General features: G+C 40.0%; 2 protein-coding genes across 2 annotated transcripts; one reads left to right on the top strand and one right to left on the bottom strand.

Moving 5' to 3' along the window:
* Positions 1-392: 392 nt before the first annotated feature.
* mgat2 (alpha-1,6-mannosyl-glycoprotein 2-beta-N-acetylglucosaminyltransferase) lies at positions 393-6,239 on the bottom strand. Its single transcript, XM_084953134.1, has 2 exons — positions 6,083-6,239; positions 393-3,691 (listed from the first exon to the last, which is right to left on the bottom strand). The coding sequence occupies exon 2, from the start codon at positions 3,437-3,439 to the stop codon at positions 2,030-2,032; it is 1,410 nt and encodes a 469-aa protein (XP_084809260.1). The 5' UTR covers positions 3,440-3,691; positions 6,083-6,239; the 3' UTR covers positions 393-2,029.
* A 2,384-nt stretch (positions 6,240-8,623) lies between these two features.
* Positions 8,624-9,664, top strand: rps29 (ribosomal protein S29). Its single transcript, XM_084954329.1, has 3 exons — positions 8,624-8,744; positions 9,215-9,314; positions 9,558-9,664. The coding sequence occupies exons 1-3, from the start codon at positions 8,683-8,685 to the stop codon at positions 9,564-9,566; spliced, it is 171 nt and encodes a 56-aa protein (XP_084810455.1). The 5' UTR covers positions 8,624-8,682; the 3' UTR covers positions 9,567-9,664.
* The last annotated feature ends 14,216 nt before the right edge of the window (positions 9,665-23,880 follow it).

The following is a 23,880-nucleotide window of genomic DNA, read 5'->3' as shown; positions in this document are numbered from 1 at the left end:
TGTCAATCTAAATAGAAAAATTCACACTAAGGAAACAACTTCCTCTACATACATTAAAGTATTTCATCTTTAATTCATGTGGTGCTTTATGCTGGGAGTTGTATCACTGAAAGGCCACCGGCAGAGTCTACCAGAGGAGGCCTTAAATGTGAACTGTTTGAAGAGTTCAGTCACTGATAACTTATTCCAGATTTTGAAAAGTATGTAGAACTGATTGTTGAACACTGCCAGGAGGATGGTTGAGGGATGGAGTGATGGAAAGGGAGTAGGGGATCAATGCAGCCAGAGAAGCCAGTGAGCTCGGGCCTCAGCGGAAACTATCAATACTGAGCTGTGGCCTAAGCACTTAAAATGTAAATGCATCTTCAATAGGAACAACAGAAAACAGAAAGTAGTGTCAGAGCCTTGGGAGCTCTCCAGGTGCATCGCGTTTATTTCTCTGTGAGAATCTCTGCAGATACAGTAGCACAACGTTATACTACATTGGGTAGGGGCAGTGATGCATTGCAACAAAACAATGGCCTGCAGTTTTATTTAGCTGCAGTGCATCACCATCACTTCTGTCAAATATAACACGATGAAAACTGTAGCTCTGCGCGCCCCCGTTACTGAAAGCACTGATGGAATTGAATTCCGAACTGCTGCAGTCACTTTAATATCGAGTCTTCTGGTGTTCTCTAATAACCTGTTGAAGCTAAATGGAAAATTATTTAAATAGAATGAGGTGTCTCAACGGATCTACTTTGATCTCAGCAAATTTGTGAGATATAAATACCTTCAAACTAATTATGTGAGCACAGCGGGACCTCTGAGTCCATAGTTTTGCCAAACTCGTGACTGCACCAGTGAGCACTTGCCTGCTCTTCCCAATTTACCACCTACTGAGATACAGATGGGTGACAAATTACGGGAACACCTGAATGCATAAGTGCTATAGTGAGGGGATGCTGTAGCTCAGTTATGCTGCAAGGGTCACCGGTCAACTTAAGAGGAAGAGATCCCTACTCATCAATAAAACGTTGTTCTGAGCAGTCACCTTTATTCCACAAACATTTCCACCCTAATGAGCAGAAATTGAGTGGTCAAAAGCACAGGATGTGAGAAGTTAGGGTTTCTTCAGAGTATTTAGGGTTTGACAAAAAAAATTTTGACCGGAGAGATAACGGTGGGCAGTCACCAGGCTTCAACTCAAATTCCTAAGCCAGATTTCAGACATTTTTAAGCTACTGTTAATTTGGACCCAGTTCTTCCTTGGCGCCTTTTGTAGGCCAGATTTTCATAGGTTTGAAGTTATCATTTCTTAGTGTGTACTATAAGATGTTGGGATCATTTCCTTGGATGGAAAATTAGGGCGGATAGAATCCGTGGGCTGCCTTTCAGTCCAATCACTGGTATATTTCTTGTGATAGCTCCTTCCATACCCACTGACACCAGTTTTTGGCACTAGCAACAGACGTTTATGAGTTAGAAACTGGCCATTGATCTGTGGAAAAGGAGCACAGGGTAGTGCTGGTCCTAGTTTCGCTTTGGTGCATTTTGTAAACGGACCTATAAGCTGCGTAGGAAAAATTTGTGGTTCTTTCTGTCATAAGAAACTCACGGCAACCTTTAGGCAATGTTCTGACCTTTTTTCCAGTGTATGTGTGCAGACTGAGCAATGGCAACAGGTCAGTGGAAACCAGTGGCTTAAGTTTTGTTGACATTACCTTTAATTTGTTTCCCATCAGTATGTTTTTAGACTTTGAATATCAAATGATGCATATAATAATCTTAAAATCTTCTTATAGAAAACACAGCAATATATATTGTTTAGTATATCAATGATACAAAACATTGCAGACTTGTTAGGAATTACTTAAATAATTCAATGTAAAGACATATTTGTGTTAAAGAAGCCAAAAATCCAACATTCGTCTTTATTTGGAACAAGCCAATAAAACAGGCAATATTAAGAATAGTCCATAAAGATTTACTTTTTCTTTATATAGGATGCAAAAGAGACAATAATATATAATAGTAGCAATTAAGGTCACTGTAATCGAACATAGCTCTTGCAGAGTTCATGATCCCTGATGTCTCCCCAGCCCCCATTTTTCACATGTGGGGCCACTCCTCCTGCCCCGTTGGCTGGCAATCTCTTTGTGATCAGGAGGTTTTTTGGGAACAGCTGGTTCCCACTGCTCTGTAGGATGTTTTCTATCTTGGTTTTCTGGTTAATGGGCATGCAAGAAGCCTTCTTGTGGTGCATGCCGCAGTCTCCGGCATGGAAAATCCGTGGTGCCTCGCTCACCATTACCTTCCAGTAGGAGGGCAGGCATGACACAGTCAAGTGTTGTAAAGACCAATCCCAGTTGTAGTCATCATAAGTGCAAAAGGTGTCGGTGCATTGGATGAGTTTCTGGTACGTCTCTCTACTCAGAGCCATCCCCATGTTGTGCTCGGTGGACTTCCAGGCTTTCACCTCCACTTTATTTGCTTTGCTGGAGTAGCCGATGTGGCTGTAGCTCCCCAGTGAGAGGATATCGCAGTCTGTGCACTGCTCCCTTTTCAGAGCAGTCATTTGCTTTAAGAGATGGATAAAGTCCGGAGACAAGTAGTGGTCCTCTTCGATCAGGAGAACAAGACCCTTATGGTCTTTGAGAACTCGAACTCTGTCCCATACAAAGTGAAGCTTCCACCACCAGTGGTGCTTGGTCTGGGAAAACTTGGCCTCCCGGTAGTGTCCAAACGAGTCAGGGTACTCTGCGTTAATGCAACCCAGTTTTAAGGCGTCTTTTTTGGGGATGTCTCTGGGGCAGTCCCTGGGGTCATTTCCAGGGAACTCCTGTGGGTACAGCTGGATGCTGAAGGGGAAGAAAATCTGGAGGACTTGGCAGAAGTCAACAGAGGCAACCACTTTGTTAATCTCAGGGGACCAGTAGTCATGGCTGAATATCAGCAGTATGCTATCCACACCTCTGGCCTTTCGTAAACTGTCTACCAATAGCTTTAGATAGTCTGGTCGGTTATGGACCTGAACTACTACAACCAAATCGTCCTTCTTTCGAGTCGTCTTAAATTTCTCTTCATTTCTTATCGTCTGATCAAAGTTTAGCTGGAAGACAATGCCACGGTAGACTAAAGTGGTATTATCCACATCTGGCTTGGATATTTTGGGTTTGTCCTTTTCTTTTTCTTGGTGTGTGTCATTTGCTTGTATAACAGGTGCTGGGACAGGTGCCCGACTGACCGCTGGCGTTGCTTGTTCCTGGTTATGACTGTTGACGCTATTACTGCTGCTGCTGCTGATAATGTTGCTCCTCCGCACCGCCTCCACTTCCCTGGGTAACGATCCACTGTCGTTCTTCTTCTGCCTTCCACTGCTCCAGAAAGCCAGGCCACATATGACAACCACCAGAGTCAGTAACACCACCTTCCTCTTGTAGATTCGGAATCTCATGATAGAGGGTTATCCTCTTGTAAAGGGAGAGAAGTTGATAATCGGGACTCAAGATGCAGCTGTATGGGGGGCTTACGCTTTGCACTGAGAACAGGAGCGATTTAAAAAGAAAGTGCTATGAGGCTAAGTGTTGGCAAAATTAACTGTTGTTGTAAACATGGATCCCACTGGAATGTCACTGGTGCTGAATGAATATTCCATAAGGCATGACGGTTTCTGAGAGGCAGCAGAGTGGCAGTGTGCGTGCACCACCTGAATGAAAAATAAACCAGAAAATAAAATTAAGTGCATTGTGACACGTGGGGGTTTGGCAATGTTGCGGAAATCTTGACAGAAATTTGTTTCCACAGTATATAAAGCACATTGCCATGCTGCAACGTGGAAAAAGAGATCAACTGATGTTTAAGCATACTCAACTGTTGCACATTACGCAAGACCAAACTCGGTGCAGTAATCAACACTCATTAGCTTTTGCCATCCCACACACATAAGGTAGGTCACTTGGTAACAACTGAACCACCTACACGACAAATGCGCAAACCTAATATGGTGATAACTGTAGGAAACAGCATCAATCTCTGTAAATGGCTAATAATCAGACCTGCTGTTTAAGTTACTATGTCAATCGGTTTGAACTTATTCTATTCAAACATACAGTGCAGTACTATGAAAGTTTTAGGTACTTCATGCAGAACACTGACCAGTCTATCTGTTAAAGTGCTGCAGCTGAGTTTTGACGTGCACATAAAAGAAAAGCATTGTGCTGTATTGTTAGTGATACTTGAATGGCTTTACCTGGCTGTGAACCAAAAATATCTTGGTTTTTTTTCTTGTTTTTCCAAATTTACTGCCAGAACCCACTAACTATGGAGTGATTTCACTCTCAGCTCTGACATCTGACTTCCAAACCAAATGTAAAGCAATACTCACAAAATAATGTTATCAGGGTAGGAGATGCCAGGAAAAAAATTCCTGTTTAGGAACTATTCCCTAGGAGCGTCTCATTCTATAATCACAATGGACAAATTTAACATACACATCGCATAACAACCAAGCTGAATTTTTTTTTCTTATAATTACAAGTAAAATGATCACTCAGGAGAAAGTTAAATGCAACAGAGCCTATCCTTCTTGAAAATGTTGTACTTGGTACAGAGACACTTGTTTATCATATAGCTTTGAGATCAGTTTAGTTAGAATTAATCAGATTAGATTATTAGACAGGGGCTACAATCAAGGAAGACAAAATTCAAATGAAAAAGAAGAAGATTTTACAAAGTGCTTAAAACAAGCTACCTGCCAAGTGCCACTAAAAACTGTCAACATAACTGCTGCTTTTTACAGGCAGAACATTGACCATATCAAATACAGATTTCTGTATATTTACTGTACTTTGCATTGAGCTAATACCTGAAAGCACCTCCAGTTTACTTATCTTCCCTTATCTGCAGAGTACAGTTAACATATCCAATAAAATGCATTTTGTCTGATGACAATATAAAAGTATATATTATGGTTTCACAGACATTCAATAAATGATAATCACCGAGCTTTATCAGAAATATACATGCAACTGGCTGCCAGCCAGCCCCTACGAAGAGTATCACAAACGCCACAATTGTGATTTCATCCAATCCTCACCCTTACCCCATACTTCATCTTCGCTTATATCGTTAATGTTGGTTAAAGCTCAATGCTTCTAATTTGCCCTCCATTTATTTTCCTCCTTAACTGCATTATCAATATTGATCGCTCATTTCTGCTGAGCAAACCTCCATACTTTATTCGTTATTAAATTAGTAGTCTCTCAGGCTGACTACCTGACCATTTATTCTGTTTTCTGGCTGCCTGAAAACTCTACTTAATGGTAGCATCCAGTCCAGACTGCAGTGTGTCACCGACACTGCCTGAGAAAGGTATCTGATACCTACTAGAGTCTGTGATAACAGAAGTAAACACATTCCCTGTAGCTGCCCCACACAGACATATACATTAAAGTAAGCCCCAAATGCTATTAGCAAATGTGCACAGAAATGTATTAATATGTGATGTGTACTTTAAGGAAAGCAGCTAAATGCAGGAGTAAAACGATACAGCTCTCTAACCCACATTCTTCAAATTATTGCAATTTGCATGCCTACATTCGGCTTTTCCGTGCTAAATGCTTTCCACACGCATCCTGCCAAATCAACTCAAATATTTGGTCTACAGCTTAAAGTATTTCCCATTTTAATCCACTTAATTTCTTTTATCGTGACCTAAACCGGTTTATACTAGCAGTACAAGCGCCTATCGTGTAAATGTGCAGTTTCGTCTTGGAGCCTACAGCACAAACCCCATCAGTTTTTTCTGTCCTAAATTGGCCGCCGTTGGACAACACCGAGCCAGCGGCGGCTTCAATCGATTTTTTTTAAACCACGAGATACAGTTTTTATCATTTCGCCGACTGACACAAAACCCACAGAAAGCAGCCGAAAACAACGGCGGGTGCCTCGGCTTCGCTCTTTTATGACAGCCAGCATCACGGAAATGCTAATAGCAAGTTAGCAACGGCGTCAGCTAGCAACTTGCAAGTAACCCGCCCGGACCGAACCACCGTCAACACCGTGTCGAACCACAACAACCACGCTCACAGTAGTTTACCTAAAACCGCAGAATCCGTGCGGAGCTTTCACTGTGAAGAGTCAGTACGGTGGCTTCCCATTCTCCTCCATACCGTTCTGCAAAATGCACGGCAAACGCAACTGTCGACTAGCTGTGTGAAAACACTGCCTGTCGCTGTCCCACAATGCAACGGGCCAGCGGGGGGCACCAGAGATACCCGAAATATCTTGAATCCCCGCTGCTGCTCCTGCTGCTGCAGATACTCTGCTATCTAAACTGACCTTATGATGAGGTTTGAGTGGCTAGGAAAAGTTATTGGGCCTGTTTGAATTACCGGTGTCATCCTAAAATGTGATTGACCCCCCCAAAAGTAATTTCCCATGTTTTTATGTGTGATTTGCTTTTTTTGATGTCTAAAATCTGTTCTTGTTGGGGGGTAAATAGTCTGTGGTAAACAAGATTTACGAAGGGGTTATATATAAAATAAAGAAATTACTTGTTTTTTGTTTCTTTGTTTATTACCTTGCATTATTATACCTACATTATATTCAAACCAGTCATTTTTGGCTTTATAGACTTTATAAAAATTTTTAATGTCAGTGTCATTTTTTACCTGGAAAGGCTATATCAAAGTTGTTGTTGTTTTTAAGTTGCAGACTAGAATGATCTTTCTAGCTCTAAATAACTTGATATCATTTACAATTAAGTTCAGTTGAATTAAATTCAGTGTATTTAGTACCAAGTCTTAACAACAGTGTCCTCGGGGCACTCTATATTGTAAAGTCCCTACAATAATAGAGAGAGAATTCCAGCAGTCAGATGATGAGCAAGCACTTGGCAACAGTGGAAAGGAAAAACTCCCTTTTAGCAGGAGGAAACCTCTGGTAGGACCAGGGAGAGGCTGCCATCTGACACAACCTCCTGGGGTTGAGGGGAGGGAGACCAAAAGGCGCACTGTGAAAGAGGGTCCGAGTTTAATAATCACTACTAATAATAGCTATGTTTGACGGATTGCAGGCCAACAACTCATCTACATTTTAAATGCTGGCAATTATTTGTTGGCAAATACCAGAAATCACTTTTTGGCACAACACTGGGATTTCTTGATTATTTATACAATGTGTTGCAAATCTACACAGACTGCCTTAATTGCTACTTTTTTGTTTTTGTTTTTTTCTTCTCTGCTGATCACTCGCAGTGCAGACCCAAAAAAGGGAAGTGTTGAATTTTGTTAACTCGTGGAACCTATTTCAGCAATACCAACCTCCATCAGATGTTACATGTAGCTCCATGTAAGATGTGTACAACATAGAAGAGGAATTTTGGATCAATCCTCCCTACAAACTGTTCCCACAATAGATCTTGATTGAACATCCCTCTTTGAGTCATCCCACAGCATCTCAATTGGTTTAAGGTGAACATATCCTGACTTTGCCATTCAAAAAACAGTTTCTTATTTCCCAGCTATTCTGCTGAAGAATTACCTGTGCACTTTGGGCCTTTGTGTAGCTATTGTCCCATCACCTAACCTCTCCCAAGATAGGTCATGGACAGCTGCCATAATAATCTCTTGTTAAATTTTCCTGACAGACTTATGCATTGTTCCCTCAGTGAGGACATGGGGTTTTGGTACTAAGATGCAGTGCATTTTCCTTATAGACCTGGTTGTTTCCTTCTTCTTCAGTAGTTCAGTATTTGTCTCCTTTATTGAGAATAAAAGATGATGCCAAAGATGTTATGAAACAGCAGGGGATCTTCTGCAAATTTGAAACATACTATTAAAAAAAAGAAAAAAAAATTTATTTGACCTGATAAAAATGACACAATAATTCTGAGTAAAATGCAACTGAAATATATAAAATCAAAGGCTGAATTATTCAAAGAATGAATCATGCAAGCTCAATGTACCAATCAATGTTTTAATTTAAAGTTGACGTTGTACCTATGTCACGAAATTACTTGGAAGATTTATATATAATTGAATTATTTAAAGTTTGTATTTGCAGTATATTTCTTTCTTTCTTTCTTTTCTTTTTTAGAATATACAATAACTATGTATCTGGTTGTGAGTAGCTTTTTGAGAAACTGGAGTTAAATACATTATTTGTTTAGTCTGACTGCGTTTGGTTATAATCTTAAATGAAGATTAGACTGCATTTTGTGGGTAATCAATGAACAATTTCAGGCATTTGTGGTTTGCATGATTTTTTATTGCAGTACATTTGTACATGTCACGAGTTAATTTGAAGGATTATGTGTGCAACCAGGTGCTCACGCTAAACAGAAAGAGCAAGCACTTTGCTGTTTTAAGTGCTTATGGTCAACAGACAATTGTTTCTGAGATGAAGACTGAATAGTTTAATATAACATGGTTTTATTTAAATGCAGGGCTTAGAGCTGTAAGAAGGTTAAATGATGTCACGCTTACCCATTGGGCTGTGAGATTTATTAATTCAAAGTGATTCGTTTTGGCGATGTACAAAAAAAATAGTATTTCAAATTTAGTTTAGATTTGATGCAAACAGCCGCTAGGAGGCGGTACACAACAACCCGAAGCCGGAAATAGAGCACCAGAAAGCCTATTTGCGCACGCGCGCCCGTTCTTCTTCCTTTCCGACACTCGAGCGAAAAGAGACAAGATGGGCCATCAGCAGCTCTATTGGAGTCACCCCAGAAAATTCGGACAGGGATCCCGCTCCTGGTCAGTGTCTACTTTGTTGCGTTGTTTGTCGGTTAACGTGATCAAGCTGAGGTGATATAAGGTGTTTCTGGCTCCCCATCTTTAAAAAAAATGCTACCAAACGTGCACCGCATGTGCCCTGAACCTGAGCTAATATGGCGGAGGCGAATACTCCCTCCTTCCCTATTAGCATCAGCCGTGTGTGTCTTTTGACCGGATTTGGTTTTATAACGGCTAGAGTTACCGAAAGCCCTTAATGCATATGAGTTAGGCGTGTAATTTCTTCCGTCGCTTGATCGGAAGAAATTTAACAAATGTTTAACGTTATTGAGAGTAGCATTATTACAGGGCTGTTAAAAGTTAGCCCCGGTGTTCAGAAGAGCACACCGAATGCACACCGGCTCATAGTTTACGACAATCGGCGCCAGGGTTTTGTATAACTGGTACATAAAAGCGTATATATGATTAATCCTACTCTGATGTTGTTGCAGCCGAGTGTGCTCTAACAGACATGGCTTGATCCGTAAATACGGGATCAACATGTGCCGCCAGTGCTTCAGGCAGTACGCTAAAGACATCGGCTTCGTTAAGGTAAGTTGTATTTTTCTGTTGCCTCTCAAATTGATCATAACTTTACATCACAGAACATCAACTGAATTTCCCACTGTATAAAGTTTCATTAGGACTGGCTTTACTGATTTGAGGATGAAGCCCATGAATTAAATGTTGTTTTAATCTTGCATGAGTTTCATGCTGTTTTGCTTTTTGCTCCTTACAAGCATGCTATATGCCCGTCTCTTTACAATAACTAACACCTGTTTTGTGTTCTTACAGCTGGACTAAGATGTCTTGTGCTGACGTCCTCGGATGGGTCAAGTTGTCAGAAGTCTGGCCATGATGGGACATAATTCATCATTGCAAATAAATTGTTTTTTGTCCAATTTGATTGATTTTTGCGTGGTTATTAATTGGCATGAATTTGATATTTTTTTCCCACAATGGATAAAAAGGACTTTTAGATGAGCGACCAAACACTATTAATGACCTTTGGTTTTGCTCAGCAGCAAAGTCATGTTGGTCAGGCAGTTAAAGATGTTTCCATTTTAAATAAAATAACTTAGTTGGTCACCTACTTTGAGTTGCTGTTCATTAAGAGTTAAGCGAACAGGTTTTATATAGCAAGAGGTTTTAAATATGAGTAAAACTGAAACTTGATCGATATTAACGGGTTATGGCTACTCAGCAGTATTTAGTGACTTCATGTCATTAGATTATAATTGTGTAGTAAACCATGAACATTGAGTTGCAAGCCTTGTAGCTTTTCTTTCTTTCTTTTTTTTTTTTTTTTTTTTTTTTAACATAGGTGAAATGTAGACATCCTTGTAATAGGTAGATAACTGCAGAGAAATGGTTTGTATCCATAGAAACTGGTGCGTGGGGAAAGACTGATGGGAAGAAAACACAATAGGAATGGAATAGCCTTGATATGGGGTGGGGAAACTTTCAGACAGGGCGGCCGTGCCTGTCGTTTGAAAACAAACCAGGCTGCATGGAAGTAAAATATTTCAGGTGGAAACTCAATTTTAAGGTTGCATTGTGGTTGAGTGGTCACATTTCTTTGTTAATAACCTTTAATGGGACATCCGCTGAGCTATTTTGCAAGAAGTCAAGTAGTGCAATTAATCCTCACAGTTGTGCATCATGGCAGCGGCGTAAAGTGCAGCTGATTAATTTTTAATTCAGCGTGCCTTCACGTAAAACAACATACCCCCAGCGCTCATCCAAGGACTGCTAACATGCTGAGATAATAGTCTTGCTCAAAGTTAATGAAATTTGATAAGTCCCCTGTAGTGTGCCTAATTGCTTAGCGCCTCGTGACTGAAGCTACCAAAGTGAAGCTATTTGTTTAAGGCTGTTCCCAGGTAGATGGGATTCTGTGCAATCTGATATTGAGTTGTTTTTCTGTTTTTTTATTTATTTATTTATTTTTTTTTTTTGCCAGGATTTACTATAAAATATTTGTCATTATTGTTCTCACCTTTAAAAAAATAGTGTGAAGTGTTAGGCACTAGATGGCAGCAGCACGTCATGCTCAGTGCCATTGATGATGCCACTGACTGCTGGTAATGCTATTTATGCTGCGCGCCCCCCCCCCCCCCCAAAAAAAAAATAAAAAACAGAAAAAACAAAAAAAAAAAACAACTTTCATTCATCATAATTATATACCTTTTGCCATCAGGTACTAGAGAAGCTTCATGGGGTCTAAAGTGGGCAGTTAAAAGTGATGTTTGTGGCAGATTGAAAAGGGTAAAAAACTAAAAATACATTGTAGTTGTGCAGCTACTTAGACTTTTTAAAAAGCATGGTAAATCCACTCCTTTATGCTCGAGGTTCAGATTTTAATCTGTTTAATCCAAGGCAATAACTAAAATATGGTTGGGAAATGCTAGCGTACCACAAATAATAAATCTGTTTTTGTTCAGCAGGAATAAGATGAAACTTTAATGCTCCCATTGGGGAAATTGTAAAAAAGAAACAAAATGACATAAAAATGAAATTGACACAAACACTCAAACCTATAATTCTAGCAACACAACAAACTGCTTAGAAATAAAAGGATGAATGAATAGTGATAGAGATGTTTAAAATTAGAGCAGCAGCCCTCATTATAATGAGTCTTCGGAAGTCCAGTACATGCACAAAATGGACAAGTGAAACTTTTTAAATGAAGGAAATAAATAAAAGGTACTTCCTGCCAAATGCAGTAAATATATGCGATATAGCTACTTTAAACAAATGTGGCCATAATTGTCTGACTGAACTTTAGAAATGGAAGCACAGCGTGTGCAAAACATTCTGCAAGGCTAAGGCGTATTTTATGGGGTGTATTGATGTCTACCTCAGATCTGTAGGTATTTTAAAAGTAGGCCAATAAGTTATGCATAAAAGGAGCCTGTGTGCAGGAACGGGCAGGCCAGTTTGGAGCTGAACACACAAGCGCTCCTTGTTGCATCACTGCACCATGTTGGCGGGTGGAAGGTGTTGTCTTTGATGTTCAGTTCGACTGCCTTTTTTTCTTCTTTGCACCGCATCAATGTTCTCGCTGTGCTGTCTCCTCAGTACACAACTTCCACGACAACTGACTGAGTGAAAAATCAGTTTCATCCAACCTGAATCTTTTTCAAAAAGTCTCCCATCGTTGTTACTGTTCACTGGCTTTGTGTGGTCACACAGTTTGCTCCAGCTCCACTTTCTGCCTTACACTGTGCTATTTTTATATATGTAGCCTACTTAAAGTTAGGTTCACATGTGTTTGGAAAATAGCTCTGTTTAAGTCCTTTGTCCTCAGTACACAGTGGCTTGTGAATCAGACAATCGTTTTCTGAGGTAAAAAAGAATTTGGGCAATTGACTTAAGTGAAAATAGAGTTGTTAAGAAATTGCCTCCATGTCCTTAAATAATTATAGTTTTTACTTATTTTTCACATTTTTATTTTAGTTATAAAAGTTAATGATCCAGGAAGTAAACCTTAAATCTTATCAAATCTGAAATATTGTTACCAGAAATGCTGTTTTGGCATGACGATCCACATTTTAACTTTGACTATCAGTCCTTTGTTGTTAAAATTTGTAACAAACCAACTTAGTGGAAACCTATTGTTGGTCGACTCTTTGTCCAAATGTGTGAAGAGCTGGAGTTTCCCCAGAGAAATATGCAGTTTTGGTGACACAGTGAGTAGCAGTAACTAGGTAGATATCTAAATGTACGCATTTATTATCAGACAGTAATGGTTTAGCACATACAGCAGTTCACTTTTCCTTTTGGGCTACTGCTTCAACTTTAGTCTTGCATTTTGTAAAGGGAGGAGAACCACAGAGGCATATTTAACATAGACAGTGTTTAAAAAATGGACCTGGTTTCCTGGTCTGAAAAGGGAAGCCCATGCAGACGTGCCTTAAAGCTGCATTCATTTCCTGTAGCTGGCAGGGAGAGAATCCTGAATAAGCACAATGGTTATTATTATGCTCCCATTTTGGACAAAATAAATGGTAAAGCAGGGTACATACCTACCTTGGGACTTGCACCTTGCTACTGTATGAGGATGCAGTGTCCCTCTGTTTCACACATTTGGCCAGAGGGGCCGATGGCACGATATGGCAGCCTCGCTTCTGTCAGTCTGCCCCAGGGCAGCTGTGGCTACAACCGTAGCTTGCCTCTACCAGTGTGTGAATGCGAGAGTGAATGAATAATGGAATTGTAAAGCGCTTTGGGTGCCTTGAAAAGCGCTATATAAATCCAATCCATTTATTGTCAATGCTCAAACTTAGACTTCTCAAATCAGTGGTGTTGGCAACATCAAAGCTATGATCATCTTTCACATAGATTTAAATAATAATGGAAAATCTGAATCCACTGAAACTGAATGGATGGATGGATAACATATTTAACTGGATCTTTAGTAGCTCATAATCACTGACTTCTTTTCTTCTTTCTAGGGGTTCCCCATTATAAATTATTTAAAAAAATCTACTCAGCAAAGTTATCAACTATAAAACCAATATAACTAAAATATGACAATAAGGTCAGTTAACTGTTTACTTAGGGGGTAATGATACGTTTTCTTTTGATATATTGTTAATACAACTAAACTGAATGAGTTACGGGTTTTATTAGAAGCAATGTTGCAAATAAATTTGTGAAGTCTCTTTTATTTTAGTGACCTGATGAGATAATTGCATCTGTACATGGAGGGGCTGGTCGACGGTTTACTGGGAGTAGCAGTTAATTTTATTATCCCTAAGTGATGTACGTGCTGGTAAAATCGACTGTTTGTGGCTATAAAAGACTCTGTGATCGCTCATGTGTGCCATGCTTGTACACACACATAAATATGTTATTGTGTGCACTTTGTGGTCACAGCCAGATCTTAACGCTGAAAGCAAACCTGAATGGAACACTAGTTTGAACAAACCAGAAGGGAGCTGTTGGTGTGATGGCTTGGGACCCAAAGTCTCTGAGCTACTGTGACTGACTGCCAGATACATTGCAGAGGTCTGCCATCCATCTCCTAGATTATAGCGAAAAATAGGTGAATGGAAAACGTTACAGCACACTGTTGGCATGGAAACATTCCTCTGGGTTTACCTGCTTTTGATTGCTAGACCAAGAGGCACTTCTCTCTGCAAGGTTCCTCCAAACGGCTGTGGGCAAACATGCAACTCATTCATGCTCCCCCTCTCCCAGTTTCCACAGAGTGGGATAGATGTTGACTGAGGGATGGCAAATGAAAAATATGAAGAAAAGAGCAGCAGCCAGAGACATAAAGAAAAAAATAGATTAAATGAAGAAAGAAGCAATAGTAAAAGCAGAACGTGTGAAATTATGCAATGATTAACAGGCTATTGTGTAAGACGCCCTAAGAATAATAGCTGATAATTACAGGATGTTTTGTTCCTGATATTCTCATTTTCTTTATGTTATAGTAAGCTGGAGGACTGAAGATAAAACATATTTGTTATTATTTTCCACAGTTGCTATAAAACAGCAATATATTTACCCACAAACATCACCTGACTACATTATTATCTCAGACATTTTTCTGTTTCAGTGTACTCCCTTGAGACGTGAGCTGCGCACTTCACTGAGCTTTATTACAGTCCAGTACGGAGCACCTGGCTGACTCAATCGCTCCAGTCAAACAGAAGCTAATTCTCCAGCCTCCATGGAATAAGCGTGCTGCAAAGCCCCAATTTAGGCTTAGATGACTTCAGCAAACATTAATTTCTCCATAAATTTCAAGGGAATTGCCTCAGCAATGCAGACTTTGTTTACCTAAAGTCAGCTGTGTGGCCAATATTAGACTTACAGAGATATGTGCAGCCTATAACGTCGGGCAGATATTAAATAAAACCAAAAAGTAACATCAGCTGGCTGTGAAAGTCTCCAAGGCTAAAAGGAAATCGCATACTATGCCCATGGCTGACAAGTCACCACAGGAAATGCGCAGGTGTAATTATTAATGGCCGTCATCCATTTAAATGCTGTATTGCCAGAATCCTGCTGCAGTCTGGCTCAGAGCTGTTGCTTAGTGGGACATTTAAATGAACAAAGCCGTCGTGAGCGCCGCTGTGAAAGAGATCAATTATGGTGTTTTTGCTAGGCCAGAGGAGGCTGATAGATATTCGCTTTGTTTTCATTGCGTCTCCGGAGGTGGGCAAGATCCACACGACACATCATGAAAGAAGATGGTGCTTAAAATAATATATATATATTTTCACTTTTGAATTTCAGTATTTCTATGAAAAGCTGGACAACACAAATTCCTAATTAGAAGTCAGTGAACACTGCAGCCATGCCCGTTCACAGCACAGCTCACTGTTATAGAAAGGAACGATCGTAACACCTGCGCTTTCCCAATGACAACTCAAACGTGCTGTTGAGAGGAGAGAAGAAGAGCAAGTTGGCCTGTAATGAAATACGTTGAGAAAATAAGACAATTCGTATTTGAAACGACTGATATGTCAAAGTTTTGTGACTATCCTCTGAGCTCACTGCTCACTTCAAACATGATATAGCGGTGGATATTCAGTTGGCGGAGGGGTTCAAACAGCAGGCAGAGATGCACTGACATGTCAGAGTGGGAGCACCGAATGGTGCGTTTGCCGATGGAGCGCAGCTCAAACTAGCCAAACTTAATCCAATTACATGAGCGTTTCTATAAAGATAATGAAAATCCAAAATCTTCAGGAAACTGATATTTCCAAGCTGAATGATCAGAAGTTCATATACACTCATGGGTATGAATCCTATGTTAATCTTGAGCTTTTAATTTTTTTTTTTTTTTTTTTAGAACTATTTCTTTTTCGGGGTGAAATGATTATACAGCACACATCTTTAATGACTTTATTAAAAAGGAATTCAAGATTCAAAGATTCAAGATTCAAAGTGTTTATTGTCATGTGTACAGAAGAAATAGCATTTCTCTGTGCAATGAAATTCTTCCTTTGCTGTCCATACACAAATGCAAAGTTAGGTAGGGTTGAAGGAACAAGATAAATAAGGATAAAAATAAGACAGGATGTTAAGATAAATATGGTAAAAAATAATGATAAAAATAATGAAAGATAAATAAGTACAAAAATAAGTAAATGAAGACAAATGAGGTATGCAGTGGTCAATGTAAAAGGATGTACAAAGGAGCTTAATGTGCGAAATGAACTTAGTGTGCAAATTGCAGTTGAGGTAGGTCAGCTGTTCAGGAGTCTGATAACAGTGGGGAAGAAGGAGTTGGAGAGTTGGAGAAGGAGGAATTGGGTGCACCCGATTTGCTCTAACCAAACAGGCTCAGATATATATACATACACCCTATGAACATTTGGTTAAATGTCCCCTAGCAAGTTGCATGTCAACACTTTTGGTAGCTGTCAACAAGCTTCTGGCATAATTCCAGCTGGACCACTCTACTTGGCAGAATCGGTAGAGTTCATTTAAATTGGTTAGTTTCTTGGCAGAGACTTGGCTTTTAAAGACAGTCCACAAATTTTCAATAGTCTAAGGCTTGAGGTTTGATGGTTCCTGGGTTGTTCCTGAACATCCTAACCAATTTCCTCTAAGTGACAGTTTGGGTCTTCTCCAGATATTGGCAAAGTGGTGACACATCTGAATAACTTGTACTTACCTACAGTTATTTGAAGTAATGATCCTGAAATATGCAGTTGTTTAAAAATGTCTCCAATATAAAAAATGAGAATCATATAAATCTATGATTCTCATTTTTTATATCTTCACTGAGTTCCATGGCCTTTTGCTTTGTTCTAAGTATCGGTCAGTCCAATGAGTGCAATCAAACAAATCCTTTAAGACTAGCAAAGAGAAACTACCAGTTGTAATCAATTATAATCACTAATGAAAACATGAAGGGGGTTGTCCAGTTAAAAACACACTGTAGAATCTCGAGCATAATAAACAAGACCAAAATTCAGTCATGGGAAAATAGGTACATTCACCTAAAGCCTGTTGTTGTAATGCCAGTTACAGAAAATGTGAAACAACATAAAAATAGGTTGGCTGAATATTAATAACCAGGGTCAAGAATATATGTCACCTCTCTGCAAAGGTAGGTGTATGATCAGCACTAACTTTTTTTACTCACTCTGTAATTTCAGAGCTGAAATACAGAGCCAGACATGAAAAATGTGTTGCTTACCAAATATGACAAATACAAAAGACGGTCTGGAAAAGGTTTGTCGGTATTCAGTCTGTACTGTATTGGCTGGCACAATGCTGCATTTAATGAATTACACTATACATGCATCCCATGGGATTCATCAAACATCTGTGGAGAGTCGGTCCACAGTGAAGGTCATAAGAGGATCTGTCTTTTTGAAGATATGGATGTGGAACCTTTTCCTTTTTTTCCTTTTAATTCTTTAAAATTTACTGTTAGGTTTCCACCAATAAATATAAAAAAACATAATGTGATTTTATCTGAATGGTCATCCTCTCGTGCAGCTCTCAAGCTCTTTCAGGATGACTGCTAAATTTAGATTTCAGTGTGGAAGTCCCATTCTGTCCACTTGCACTGGTGTTTTGGCAGTGTGTCACAGTGCTGACCATTCAACAAGAATTTCACTTGAAGCTAGTATGCATGAATATCATCCCTCAGACACGTCAGCATGTTTCAGTGGAAACAGGGTCAATTCAGATTTCTTTCCATGCAAGTTTAACATCTGTGACCTAAAGAGGGATGTAAAAAATTAGCATCTATGAAATCTAGTACTGCATGAAAAAAGATGACTCTGATTGGCCAAATTTCAAACAGATATGGTTGTTAGAGCCCTACTGATTTATCGGTAGGTCGATATTAGCTATTGGTATCAGTATTTATAATGACTGATAAACACACGTGTTTGGGAAACCACGGACACATAACCAGCTGATCCTAGCAGAATCAGACAGAGTGTAAATGACTCAATAAATAAATAAACATAACAAATGTTAGGTGTTGGGTCTGCACTTCCACAGGCCCCGCTGCTTCAGAAACTTATTCCCGTTAACAAAGCAAGACGAACAGCTCAACCGGTTTTCACATGCTAGCAAGGGAAGGATCTCAGAGCAGCCCTTCTGCCCTCGGTGTCAGACCACTTCGAAGAACCAACTTCCCCTGCAGCCTTTTATTCTGTGACACACAGTTTACACAAACACCCATTGTAAAACCCCCTTATGGTTATAAAAGATAAGGCACTAGGTGTGTGTGTGTATGTGCATGTGTGTGTATGTGTATGCATGTGCACGTGAGTGTGTGTGTGTGAGAATGGGGGTGCGTTTGTGTGACTTCCTGCTCCTAAAAGGGTCATCTCCCCCACCCTGTATATGGCTTAACCCCTCTAATATAAGGACAGAGTTATTAGCTCCTGATCTGAAAGTGTGAAGTGTGAAAGCAGTCCGTCCCTTAGTTATAGTTATTGTCTTCTTTGAGACTATAATTTCCAACTTGGCTAACTTGTTTGGCTTAGCAGTTGTTCTAGAATCTTTAGACATATCTGTCACTAATTTCTTTATTGTGAGATAGAATGAAAAGGTCAGTTTTTCAGGGCAAAAATAACATTGACCCTGTTAATATTGGCTGTTTTACTGAAATTATTATGTTATTGTGTGCAAAAACAAAAAAATATTTGTGGTTTCTAAAGAAAACTAGTATGTTTAGAAATGTTACACTGAAAATCCCTTGCTCTATCCAAAAAGCACTTAGGAACATTTTGATAAAAACTTGAAATGTCAAGTTTTCTATCCAGTAGGTCTGTTCTTCAATTTTGGTAAGTGAGATTCACTTATTTTATTTCTATGTCACTTTGCACAGAAACATAAACCTGCTAACTGGTGCAATGTGTTTCTAAGGTCTTTTGGTAGTTCCTCGTTAACCAGGCTTGCTACTGTTAGCTGATGACTTGAGCACTCCACACCCATCCAAGTATGGTCACTTCTGGCTCCTAATATAACAAATCCATGACAGCTATAATTGAAGCCAGTAAGTGATGTCACCTGTTGTATACAATCTATGGCTCAAATGTGAATGGGTTTGTTGTAATGTCCCAAATCCTGTTAGCTAAACCATTACATTCTAGAGTAAATCTTCTAGAACTGTGCTAAAAACCAATAAGATATAACATAATGTGCAAAACACTGTCTGCTTCCCACAGTTCAGGGAAAAGATGCTGCACATTTTAAATATGCCTGTGGGGGCAGTGCTGCCCCGCAGCTGAGACTGGAAGTGCCAGTCAGAGCAGGCACAGAGCAGTGAAAGGTGGGGTGACAGGAGGTGCTGTGCATCTCTCTTGGGAAGATCTCTCCAGTCACAGCAGAGGAAAAAAAACAAACTAACAAAACCAGAGAGAGAGCGATGCAGAATGTTTAGAAGCAACCTTGATCAGGCTGTCAGCTTGGGTTATACCTAATTGAATACAGCATGCCATTTGAAGTGGAGAGTACGGCTTGAGCAGAAAAGAGAAGCCAGAGTAGGGCAGGCACAGCGGGAGAGAAGCACTCACCAAACAAACAAAAAAAGACAAATCAAAGAGTAAACACATGAAATGTTCAAGCAGACAGCCCAGATCTTTTCTCTGTGTCCAACATCATGCACTGTCTTTACGTATGTGCTGTTAGTACCTGCAGTGGCAGAGAGGCAGTAAATCTCAACAAATGTAATTTGGGGAATAAGTAAAAGGTGAAGGAGACTGCGCCACTTTGTCACTAAGCTCATCACTTCAGGCCTGATTTGAAAATGCATGGAAAATAGCGATGGAAGTATTAGTCACAGCTCTGTGTTAAAGCAGGTTAAACGATATCAAACTCTGCTCTCAGGAAACATAATACGGCGATGGAGGTCAGCGGCTGTTTCGGTGTTTGACTGGCCTGCCATTGGTAGCTCAATAGACCGGAGTGCTCAGGGGCAGTGGAAAAAAAATATTACTCATAAATGGAAAAGATCACATATTGGCATTTGAAAGTCTGCAGAGAAATGGTGTCACAGAGGAGACTCATCTGTCATATCTCCTCAGGCTAGAAGGATGTGATGTTCTGTCAGAATTGAAATATTTCTCACGCAGGTCAGTGGCTCCAAATACTTTATTTTACTGCTATAATTCCCCTATTACAGCCATGCACATACACCATATATATTCACCCACCTAGTGGTGTGAATATATTCACAGCTTTTGCCTGTAAATGAGGAGATATGACCACAAGCCTTTATGCAGTATGGAAATACCCACTCATAACCGTGTCTGTCAATCTCTTTTTTACACCAGTTTGGATGTTAACCTTTGAATTTTCAGTGCCCGGCATGAACATGACCAATGCTAACATTTTTCATTCCTCACATTTATAAATCGCCAGCAGAGACTGCGTGGAATTGAATAGTTTAGAAGATTTGCATATAAAATTACACTGCAGTGCATATTAAAGGAGCAGTCCGTGCAGGTAGAGAAGAATAAAAACAAAGAAAAACAAAGGGGCAAGTTCATGTGCGACGTCCATTTTTGCAATAGTTCTGTGTGATACTTATATAACCTGTATTACTGATACCAACACAGATACTGATACTTTTAACCTAATATAAACCACATATAATATTAGGTTTTTAGGTATATACATAATATAAAATATAATATAACCTAATACTAATTATTTAACAGTGGGCTACATACTAAACTCAGATGATAGAAACAAACTATTGCGCTAGTATCGATCCAATATCAGTACTCGCATTGATATTGATCCCTCTGCTCTTTTCCAGTAGCAGCAAGTAAGCACTGGTCACGGGTCGCTGCTGAATTGTTCCTACAGAGTTACTGTGAATTCCCCAACTTGTTTGATATGATAAGCAGATGTTCAAGATGATGAACAGCTGCCAGCCACTGATCTTATTAGTAGCTGCTAATTCTTTGTGCTGCGTCTCTAGTTGGGAAGTGTCTGTATCTTTGCCACCCAATTGTCACACTGTGCTACGGCTCAGGCTCGCTGTCTCTCTGCTCACACGTCAACGCTAGCACTTCTAATCCAGGAGAGAAAATGAACTGTCACACATGTTTGATTGTTAAAAGTGGCTGCTGGTTTCCGTGACAACACCTCCACCGGCTGGGTTTGGAGTAATGGGCAGGCAAGACTTTTTTTTCAATATTTGAAAGTGGTAATTCAAATGGAGGCCAAATTCACAGAGCGAAAATGTGACAGATGCAACTCCATTTTTCAAGATGAATGTAGAAATGATGCAGCCCAGGGAGAATCAGAGAAAGCGCCATAAAACCCAGCAGTTCAGACGGAGGCACATAGAGCAGACTTTCCTCGCTCACTCCACTTCCAGCCATTCGTACTTATTTTTTTATTAACCCCACTCCTACCATAACCATTATCCCTCTGGCTATTACGCACAAGATCCCCCCAGACCGACCAACATGCCAGAAAATGACTGGCATTAAATATGACACACGGTCCTTATGCCATCATTGCAGAGAGGGCCATTTTCCTCTTGAGTGAAATGGAGGATGGTGCAGAGCGGATTTTTTTTCTTTTTCTTTTTTCACGACAAACAGGCCTAATGCGGTGTTTGAGTCATATAACTTCCACAGGCTCCCACCTGCATTTGCATTCGAGAACCACAACAAACTGCTGCTTTTCCTCATGCATACATGCAGCAGGATGAAGCCTTTCATCAGGCTGATCACTGTTGTTTTGTGTGGTTAAGCATTCTTTTAATGACTCAGTAGCCACTCAAGGCTACATTTGAAATGCACATCAACAAGCATTTGTTTTGGTGATGTTGCCCAACCTGTACTGTCTCTGCCATCAAATGGCCATTCTGTAGAAGTGAGTGGATCAACCCAAATACCGACACCAGCGCTTCTTTTGGCATCAGATGAATACTGTTGTTGATTGATGTTTCTATCTATAATGTTTCTTTGGCAATGAAAAATTTACATAAAAAATACACAGTGAAAAATGTCAGAGCATTTTTGTGTTGATTGTTACATCTATTTCATTTATAGCCTACAGCACATTTAACATGCAATGAACCAAAAGTCTTTACTTTCTAGGTCTACAAAAAAAGTTTCAAAATCCATGAAAAACTGAAAGGTTTGTTGCAAAAGCTAATGGTTTTGGGGAGTCAAAATGATGTAGTGGTCATCAAAATGTGTTTAGAATTTGCAAATTGGTGATGATTCATTTCATAAGTCATGACACACTGCTCTCCAGTACATAAGGTGCCTTGGTGGGGTAAAAGTATTGGTATCGATATTGGTATTGGCAATACTGGCCCTGTATTTACTTGGCATCTGATCGATACCAAATTTGCAATATCACGCTACCATTTTGACCTGTCAGAACTTGCTACTAATTATGTTCCTTAAAGTTAGGGATACTTGCACTGAGAGGATGCCTCTGCAATAGTCTGTCCAACAGAGCGGATTCAGTAGAAATGACATGTTCTTGTAAAGGAAAATGCTTTAGATAATAAACCAGGTAAATTCGAATTATCATTCCACACCATAACACTCTGTGGTACACATATTCTCTGTAACTTCAGCAGTCTCAAGAGGTTAACTGGCTCGGTTACAGCAAAATATTTTCTTGCCCATAGCAATGACAAGTGTAGGATTAAGGAGTCACACAGAAAAGGATAGCATAGTGCATTGCTGTTTGGCGCTAAGATATGTCCCTCCCTGTGGATTCGCTGTCTGTTTGCCTGCAGCAGCATGACCTGCCCACTCTTGGCTCTCTGCTACTGCTGTGCAGGGATCTCTCAGGATTTATTGATTCCAGCCTGTCCACCCACCAGAGGATCCGATGCTAGTTAACATGATGCAGAGTCCACATATTCAGAGGCCAGAGAGTACTGCAGGCCTGAACTCCGGTTTGAGTAATTGAAAATGATGGTGATCAGTCAGATCCAGGTTGCAGCTGATTAGGTGTGTTTACAAACAGGTAGAGAAATCAATGAAGACAGGTCAGTAGAAATCATAAGTATCTGAATGAACATCGGTGAGCGGTACCAGGAGTCAAGAGGTGCACTGGATTAATGCAGTGGCCTTACTTAAGCATTATGTAAGTAGCAGTTAAAAACAGCTAGTGTCACCAATGTTTCAGTTAATAACGCAAATAATAATTACACATTTGCATTTGCCTTTTCAGTGCCATCCATCTATCCATTCATTTTCTGCTGCTTATCCAGGTCTCAGTCATGCGGTCTGCAGTCTGATACCCCCCCTCTAATTCTTCTGGGAGCTCTTCCTAAGCGAGCAGAGGAACACGATCATCCCCAGTCTGTCCTGTACCAGCCTCAGGGACTCCTCCCACTGAGAGATGCCAGAAATATCTCACCTAGGAGGTGCCCAGGAGGCATCCTAATCAGGTGCCCGAATCACCTCAACTTAGCTGTTATTCCCAACTCGTTTGGATGAGCAGTGACTCAACTCCGAGTCCTTCATGAATCTAAAGTTGGATATAAACTTACAGTTCTGACTGTAAAATTCTATAAAAAATATTCTGTGGACGAGACAACAGGTAATATTTCTGGAAGGTTTGAGTCTTGTTACATCTGGCATAAAACTAAGAGCATTTGATAAAAAGATCATCATACCAACAGTCAAACATGGTGGTGGTAGAGTGATGGTCTTGGACTGCTTTGCTGCTTCATGACATGGATGACTTGCTATAAATGATGGGACCATGAATTCTGCTCTCTAACAGAAAATCCTGAAGGAGAATGTCTGGCCAGTCAGTTTGTGCCCTGAAGCTCAAGCACATTTGGGGTATGCTGCAGAACAATGATTCAAAACACACCAATGAATGTTTAAAAAAAAGAAAAAAGAAAAGAAAAGAAAATGAAGGTTTTAGAGAGGCCGAGTCAAAGCCTGAACATGAATTATATTGAGCTTCTTTTGCATGACCTTAAACTCCCCAGTGTGGCTGAACGAAAACAATTCTGAAAAGAACAGTGGGCTATAATTCCTTCAGAGAGATGTGAAAGACTCTTTGCCAGTTATTACAAACACTTGAGTGCAGATCTTCCTACCAAGGATGGCACAATCGATTAGCTATAGGAGGCAGTTACCTTTTTGCTTTGGGCCAGGTAGTTTGGATAGCTTTTTTCCTTTAATAA

This window comes from Perissodus microlepis, chromosome 15, assembly GCF_051167445.1.
Source record: "Perissodus microlepis isolate ML-2025 ecotype Zambia chromosome 15, ASM5116744v1, whole genome shotgun sequence".
In the NCBI taxonomy this organism is placed as follows: Eukaryota; Metazoa; Chordata; class Actinopteri; order Cichliformes; family Cichlidae; genus Perissodus; species Perissodus microlepis.
This window is presented reverse-complemented; position numbering and strand designations above follow the sequence as displayed.

What these genes read in the sequence shown, in the direction of transcription:
- mgat2 (XM_084953134.1), bottom strand. Translation starts at nt 3,439, where the DNA reads ATGAGATTCCGAATCTACAAGAGGAAGGTGGTGTTACTGACTCTGGTG.
- rps29 (XM_084954329.1), top strand. Translation starts at nt 8,683, where the DNA reads ATGGGCCATCAGCAGCTCTATTGGAGTCACCCCAGAAAATTCGGACAG. An exon ending in GGACAGGGATCCCGCTCCTG is followed by an intron (nt 8,745 to 9,214) that starts GTCAGTGTCTAC and finishes ATGTTGTTGCAG; the next exon opens with CCGAGTGTGCTCTAACAGAC.